Source organism: Mirounga angustirostris, unplaced genomic scaffold, assembly GCF_029215605.1.
Source record: "Mirounga angustirostris isolate CCGP_5_RB_7025 unplaced genomic scaffold, mMirAng1.0.hap1 SCAF_2, whole genome shotgun sequence".
Taxonomy (NCBI): Eukaryota; Metazoa; Chordata; class Mammalia; order Carnivora; family Phocidae; genus Mirounga; species Mirounga angustirostris.
Window position 1 is genome coordinate 155212933 of NW_026991710.1, and position 8656 is coordinate 155221588.

An 8656-nucleotide genomic window follows, 5' to 3' on the forward strand; every position below is an offset into this window, starting at 1 on the left:
CCAATGCTTTTCCTCCAGACAGCATGTTCTCTGGTCTGTAGCAGAAGTGCTTTGGTGTGCCTCTCATTTTGTCACTCAGAATGTTTAACAGACAAGTACTCAAGATCAAGATTTAATAAAGTTAGTTTTTACTGCTTCATCGAAAACATTCCTATGTAAAATTGGCATTTCCAAACTGCTGGTACACGGTGAAGATTTCCATGACTACTGGGACCATCTGGTGCCAAGGCCTGGATTCACTCTAAGACACTAGCAGCTTTACCCATATTACTTTTGTACCATTGCTGCAAATGTCAACATTGTCAAAAAGGCAAATATATTATAATGCAAATAGTTTTGACTTCATAGACCTTTTGAAAGAGTTGAGGGGGTCACCAGACCACACTCTAAAATAGCTGTTTTGATCATGGTTATGGACCCTCTCTGACCAGAAAAATGTACGTATGTACAAATATACACAATACATTTTTTTTTTTTTTTTGAGAGAGCGTGCACGCACGTGCGCACACAGGGGTACAGGGAGAGGGAGGGAGAAGCAGACTCCTCACTGCGCAGGGAGCCCAATGCAGGCAGACTCTGGGATCATGACCTAAGCCACAGGCAGACGCCCAACTGACTGAGCCACCCAGGCACCCCCAAACCATTAAATTTTGTGTGATATCCCCAAAATTGTTTTTCACAGTTTTATTTAGGGAATATTTAGACTCTACTACTTAATTTTCTCCCCCAAGAACCAGTCCATAGGTCTAAATCCTACCAGAAATAAACAGAAAGCAAAGTGTTGACAGATGCCATGCATATGGATCCAAGTTTCATAAAAACAAGGCTTCATGTAATAAAATCATATCCTAAAATAATTTCCTATTAAAAAAACTAAGATTGTCAAATATGGAGAGAAGATATACTTGTATTAAAATATTATAAATCTAAAATTATTACTTAATAGTCGACAATATTAACTATTAAATAATGAAAATTTACAAAAAATAAAATTATCTTTTTTAACCAAAAATTACACACTTCAGATTATCCACATGTATTTGAATTTTTAATATTTAATATTTCCACAAGTAAAATTTAAGCAAATAACAGATTACCAGGTATTGCTACCACAAAAAAATCACTAGGAAAAATTCCTTACTGTTTCACTTTAAAATGATGACCTTGGTTTTCTAGTTTGTTAAACCCAGATTTTAAAAACAAAATCAGTAATTTTTCTACTACTATATATGAAGGACTGGAAGGGATCAAGCGATGTATAAATGGGTTACACTGGCCATGGGTTGATGATGTTGGGTGATGGGGCTTCAATATATATATACTATTCCATACACTTCCCGTAATGTTCAAAATCTCCCCTAACAAAGTGTTTTTTAAAAAACGCAAATACAAAAAATAAATAAATAAAAAAGCACAAATACAGAAAGAACCAGGCAAATTAAAAATTGGGCAATTACTAGCTTCAGGACAAATGAAGGGATGCACAAGAAACATTGCAGTCTTGGTTCAGCAGTGAACATCTGCATGGTCATAACAATGTAAGCACTGACTTCTAATTTAACCATTCCACGTGTATGGTTAAATTGGGGTATGGGGGTGATAAATTGGGGTATGGGGTGATAATATTGACAGCTTAATCTTCATCTACTAGAGAGGAAAGTCAATTGGAAATGTCCAAAATGGATGAGAAATAGAACTTATCATTTTATTCACAAAAAATTAAGCAACAGGAAATACAGTTGGAAGAGTTCAATATAATCGCCTTTAGAAGGATTAGGGAGTGGATGAAGGTAGGGATTGCCAGTTTTCACTCTAAACCCTTTTTAGTACAGTACTGATTTAAAAACATATAGACACAGACACACACACACTTTTTTTGGGTGAAATTTAACAAATATAGAAAATCAAAAATCAAAAGAGAAATGTCCAGGATAATCCGTTAATCACTAAAACCACCACCCAGTCAAAACACTATCTCCATGAGACCCGCCCCCCCCCCCCCAAGAACAACTCCCTTCCATTACAAGTAACCATCACATACTGGCTTTTATAGCAATTATTTTGTAGCTATTCTTCAGTTTTACCAGTTTAGTATGTGTCTCTAAGGCTATGGTTTAGTTTTGAATGTTTTTTAAACTTTGTACTAATGGAATCAAAAAATATGTATAAAACGTACATACCATCTTTTCACTTTGGCTGAGGAGAAATTCTTAATAAATTCCCCAGTTTTCTCATCCTCCCAACTCTTCCTTACTTGCCATAAACGTTCCAACAGAAACAGCTAAACCCTTAAAACACTATGTGCCAGGCTTCTGTTTTATGCATATTAACTCATTTAATCACCAAAACAACAGCGTAAGGAAGATTTTATTGTGATCTTCACTTCAGAGAGGAAAACAGGCACAAAGAAGTGAATTAATTTGCCCAAGATTACCCAGCTAGCAGAGGACTGAGTAGGATTCAAACTACGTAGCCTAGCACCAGCGTCTGTGCTACCTACTATCTCCTGAGCAAGTTGTCAATAAAGGAAATTTTTCAAGTACAGAATACGATAAAATGTTATTACCATTACCATGAAGATTAAAAGGAAAACTGCAGGACATGAGACTGTCTGAGTTATAAGAGATTTTAGTACCTCACCCTTCTCCCAGACAAGTAGCTATACCAAAGATAAACCACTTAAAAGTGCCTGAAGAGACCTGTGCATAATAGAGTAAGTATCCCAGTAAGAGCCTACATCGGCCAAAGATCAATCACAGTATTTGGTCAAACATCAAAATTCTTAGTTCTGCAATGCACTTAATAACAAATTCTGAGCCTTGATTAAGTCCAATAAAGACTTCTTTCTAAATTAAGGCCCCCAAAGAGCCCAGTATCTCACACAACTCAACTTACCAGTAGTAATAATGTTGGGCTGTTTCTTTTCTAAAACATCTTTGAGAAGTAACAAGATTAGAGTACAAGGAACAACAGAAATCATCTAATCCAGTCCTGTCATCTTAAGGCTAAGCTTACTGGAACCCAGAGAAGCACTTATTCCAAGTGACATACACTCGTTTGTCACCAGGATAAAAACCCAAGGTCTCCTACCTTCTTTCTATTACACAGCTGTAGAACATCAATCCAGTTATAAAGCCTGCCAAATAAATACATCCATGATTTCCAAAGTATATTGCAATCATCTTTTCAACAGATCTCTTTCCCCTTCAAAACCTCGTAACAGTAACATTCACATTCCTTCATTCAACAAATACTCAACACTTACTGTGTGCCAGGCATTGTTCTAAGCATAGTAGTTTGTATAGGATGTTCTGCATAGAGCACAAAGATGCATTAGTCCTGCACAGTGTTAACAGCAGAGGTTTAGGGTAAATTACAAATAAAAAGTGCTATAAAGAAAGATTTTTAAGATATTTCCAAAAAAGGAGGATAAGTAAAAGAGTTACAGACATGACTTGAAGAATTTTAAACTGTGGGAGGAGTGTAAGGCATTCTAAGGTGGGAACAGCAAAAAACAAAGACCCAAGAGTAAGACTGTACAAGACCTGTTTGAAGAACAGCATCCATTTAGCTGGATCATAAACCATATTAGCAGATGAACTTAGAGAATAGGGGGCATACTGGTGGAAGGTCTCACATTCTAGGCTGAAATATCTGGATGTAATTCATAATCCTACGGAAGCAGTGACCACCGAAGATTTCTGAGGAACATAAAATTGGGACAGCATTTAAGATTAACTTAAAAGCAAAAGAGAGAAGAAGAAGCAGGGAATCGTTTAGAAAGTTACTGCAACCTGGATGAAAGATACTGAGATCCTGAACTAAGGTGAAATTGGTCATGGAAAGAAGACCAAAGCATTGCAAAAGTAACAATGGTATGCCATGACAGCTAACTGCATGTAGGAGGGGAAAGAATTAATTTAGAGGTTTTGATGGGAAAGAACTTGCAATGCATCATTAACAGAAAATAGGCAAGCTAAAGATTTAGCTAGATGTAACCTGTTTAAAGAAAATATATTAATCTTATTTGAGAAAAGCAAATCTTCCCTTAGTAACATAAACATAATAGACTATGACATGCAAACTACAGTATGCAAAAAAAAAAAAACCCAAATTAAAGGAGTATAATTTGAAAATTAGGTACTTTCTATACTTACTACACTAGCATAAACATAGGTACTAGATCTAAAGTCATGTTTTTATTAAAATATACATACCAAGCCTCAGCATGTTAAGATGCTAGGAATGCACTGTATGTTAAGGTATGATCTAACAACCTCAAAAGAAAATTATTTAATCAGTCAGTAGCAAAATGTAGCTACTAAGTATTAGCAGAAGACAACTACAACTGATCCCATCATACATATCACCAACTATCATTTGATTCAGTTAGGTAAGTCTAGAACCATCAATTTCTTCTAATTAAATAAAGCCCATGTGGTCTCTCTGCCTACTGTTTAACAAATACACTATGAGCTCCTTCAGGGATGGGTTTATGTTCCAGATACCTTGCAGCCCCAGTGCTCAACATTTATGAAGCCCCTCAACAGATCTTTGATATAAAAAATAAATGGAAATCAATCCAGGAATAGTTTTCAAGTATACAGCAGTCTCATCACGAATGATCCAATATTTGAGTGGCTACTATTCAACAGGTAATGGAATTACAAAATGAGTAACATATGAGTCCACCCTTGAACTTAGAAGATTTCTCTCAACAAGTCAACCACCACAAGCTTCACCAGAAAACCCTGATTTGCACTATTTGTGTGACCATCAGTGAGTCTCTTAACTAAGACTTCTGGTTTCTCATCCGAAAAACATGAGGATTCAATAGAAAAGAAATGTGATAGTGCTCTATGAAGTATCACAGGTACAGTGTATGCCAGCTGGCTCCCCAAAGAACACACCAAACTGATCAGACACTTTACTAAGAATGACACTGACAAGGCAAACCCAAGCTTTTGACTGGCTCAACACAAATCTATCATCCTACCATCGCCTGAAGAAATCCTCAAAACAAACAGTACTGCAGAGAGTAGGTCAGAAATAGGATCTTAATATGAGAACAATACAATCTAGAGAAGGATTTATAAACTTTAGACAATTTTTTTGAAATTAAAAGTACATTTAATTCATTTGAGTTCTGTTGGAAAATTCCTACTATAATTCAGACAATACCATTAAAATTCAAACTTTAAATAATATTTCTGAACAATGAAATGATACAACTACTTTATGGGAAATAATGCCTCCACCACCTAAGACCATCTTAAATGAGTGCAAAATTAATGTTTCAAAACTTAAAGTTTTTGAAATACATTAATAACTTTGGGAGAAGAATTAGTGCTTCAACTGATCAAACTCAGCTTCTAACTGCACAAGAATAAGCTCCCCAGAAGCCATGCTATATATCCATAGCATTGTTGTTTTCTTATCCACCTAAATTAATCTTTGTAAAGACAGTAACATCTATCATTTGAGCCAGCATTTCTTCACAGAATGTCAATCAACACCACACTCTGAGTAGGCAAGTTAAACACTAAAAATCTTACCTAAAAAATGAAAGTCATTCAAAAATGTTTCTGAGGTCAATGTTAATGCCTATTTTAACACAATTATCTAAAAATGATGAATGAACACAAAAATGCATCACCATTTATTTGTACATGAAATTTAGAGTCAGGAAACCTTTACGATATGAACCTTAGATTTTTCTTGTGACAGTTTTATATACATCATCATCTAATGCTCCTTTCACTTAATAGATAAAAAATAATGATACAAGGTATTAATAATAAAAGACTGAAGACTATTTTCCAGAAAAGTGACTTTTAAAACTGTTCCTCCATTGTTAGACAATAAACTCAGTATGCTCTTAAACTGTAACAGACCTAGCTGCAAGGAAATCCTTCAGTAATCAAGATTATGAAGATTCCATATTCAAATTTTGCATTATTAAATGCTTTCTTACCTTCTGCTACATCATCATCTACTGCTCCTTTCACCTGAGAAAAACACCACTGAATATCGTTCCCTCCTCCAGCTCCTGGAAAAAGAAAACATACCAATTAAAACTGAGTTCTGTTCATGTTTACTCTCGTAAACACAGAGATGGTATCCATGGTTGGCATGATACTAATAGCCTAGTACTGCCCACACATACAACCACCAGCCCAGAGCACTAATTTGGAAGGTTAGTCTCCAATAGTTGGTACTACATTAAAAAAAAAAGATTCCAGGTATTAAATATTTAAAGGCTATGTACTATCATTAACATTGCACATGTGTTCAAAACTTCCATTTCCCCTTCCCCTAAAATACAGTAAAAGCCTCACAGTCACACAAGACCTACCAGAGAAAAGTAAATACCAAAAGTTAGACAGTTTTCCTTTAAGTTTACAAAAGCCTGCAGAAGGGTTAATAAGGATAAACTACCATAAAACATGGAACGAAGAGAAAACTTCAGGAACATTACTGCCTGGGTTGAGGAGTAATTATTCATATGAACCCAATCACCAAAGCGCACACACAGCAAACACAACACTCACCACCCATTTCTTTGCATTTCATTACCAACAAATCACTGGCTCCAGACAGGAAAAGAAACCGAAATAAATGCTGGTGAAGAGACTGTCAGAAGCAGCTTGTTTTGCCTCCCTTCACCTTATCCCTCAGAATCCAAAGGACCTTGCCAACAATTTCGCTAGTTTGTCATCATCTTGTACAAAACAATTTTAATTTCACCTAATTATTCAGTAAGGCCAAAGAGCAACTTGTTTACAGCAAAACGTAAGTCAATCCAACACGTTAACTTTTTTAAAGGTTTAATTAGTTAAAGGTTATTATCTTTTGGAAATATTGGAAGAAGCATGGAAAATTGGTTTAGTTCCCGAATGTTTCTATTTCACTTCCAAGCACTGTGGAGGAAATGTCCTGTGTATCTATGGAGGAAGATACTGAATCAAGATCTAGAATTGGTTCTATTAGTAGAACGAAGACATTCAGCAACATCAAAATGTGTAAAAATCATCCTCAAAGCAATTACCTTTCTCTCCCTTCACCTTCATTCTTGCTAAATATTCCAAGCTGGTTTTCTCTATGCATCCTTCGCCACCCCCCCCCCCCCAAGCTTTTACCTAAATCTCTCTCCCTTTGGCTATTTATATCACTGAACTCCACAACTATTTTAACTAACTCCATGAAACCCTTTTGGGAAAAGGACATCTGCACAAAAACTAACATACAAAACCCAAAGTTTAAATTACATTTTTCATGCAACTTGGTGTATTAAAGGCCTTGCACTCTTTGGACAGGAAGGGTAAGAAACGAAAGGGAACTAGTTCAAGACAAAAAATTCAGGAGTATGGTCTCAAAAATACACGTACCCACAGTGGGGGGAAAAATACACATAGGTCCCCATTGTATTTTAACTTGTAAAGTACTCTTCCTTCTCAGTGCAAAATACATTAATATAAACACCCAAGAAAGCTTGCAGCTAGGGAAAAAATAGGAATTATATGAAGGAAAAACCCTAAAAAAAGCCCCGGGGGCGGGGGAGAAAGCGGGGGGAGCGGAGGTTACACCGGGCTCCTAAGCAGTAGGGGCAAATCTGCACTCGCCCCCACCCCGCCCCACCCACGCCTTACCCCTCGGCTCGCCAGCCCATACCCCACCCCCACCCATGCCACGGTTCCAGCCCTCATTTAAAAAGCCATTTCGGTCACAGCGACCCCTCGCCTCACCAGAACCCTCCCCACCCCCACCCCCCCACTTGACCAATTCCCTGAAATCCAAGGGGCGCCCCGTGGCTCTACGAGAGGCACAGGCGGTCGCTAGGGGGTGATGGAGGGAGAAGGAAGGAAGCGGTGCCTTGTCAGTGGACGAGGGTGATTTCTCCTTTACCTGCCATGTTGCGCTGCAAATGGTGACCCTGCTGGGTTCCTCGGGGTCTCTGCTTCCTGAACTCACCCCCCTCACCTGGGGATGGGGGGGTAGAGAGGGCGGATGGCGGCGGATGGCACCTGTGGGGGGGAGAGGGCGGGGGTCGGGGGAGAAGGAAGGAGGGGCGGGCAGATCAGCCAGCAGGATGGTGGATTTCACTCTGGGGCTTCCCCGCTCTCGCTCTTTCTCCAGCAGCGGCGGCGGCAGCTACGACAGCGACGGCGGCGGCAGCGGCAGGGGCAGGCGACTCCACTTTCAAAATGGCGCCGGCTGGCCTGGCCAGTGACGTCACCCGGAGGCGGAGCGGCCTGGCCGGGGCGGAGGGGCGGGGCGGGGCGGGGCGGAGCGAGGACCGGGGCGGAGACCAGAGGGGGAGGGGCGGGGGGCGGCCCGCCCGGCTCCGGGCCCCCGCCCCTTCCTCCCCCGCCCCGCGCGCTGCGTCCCCGGCGGCCCGGCCTGCGCCGCGCCCTATGGCGCGCGCGGCTGGTCTGAGGTCTTTCAATGCTCCCTGTGCTTTCCGTCCCCGGCCCAGTCCGCGGTCCTGTGCGCATCACAGTGTCCCAAACCCTCGCGCCTGTGCCTGGACTCCGGGGCGGGCTCAGCCGTGCAGTTACCGTGCTCGCTCGCGGGGATTCGTGGGATCCTGTGTCTTGGAGCATACCGTGTTTCTACTTGAAATAGTGACTCTGTGGCCAATGAAATAAAGGACGGA

General features: G+C 39.9%; 1 protein-coding gene across 2 annotated transcripts in view; it reads right to left on the bottom strand.

The window, feature by feature from the left end:
• The window catches only part of PPP2R2A (protein phosphatase 2 regulatory subunit Balpha), an 84374-nt gene extending 76143 nt beyond the window's left edge, over window positions 1-8231 (bottom strand). For both annotated transcript variants that reach the window (XM_045880045.3, XM_064585359.1), the window contains exons 1-2: window positions 7906-8231; window positions 5975-6049 (exon numbers count right to left, since the gene is read on the bottom strand). In XM_045880045.3, the coding sequence (XP_045736001.1) occupies window positions 5975-6049; window positions 7906-7912 (82 nt within the window). In that variant the 5' untranslated portion in view covers window positions 7913-8231. The remainder of the gene's footprint in view (window positions 1-5974; window positions 6050-7905) is intronic.
• Between the last annotated feature and the right edge of the window lie 425 nt (window positions 8232-8656).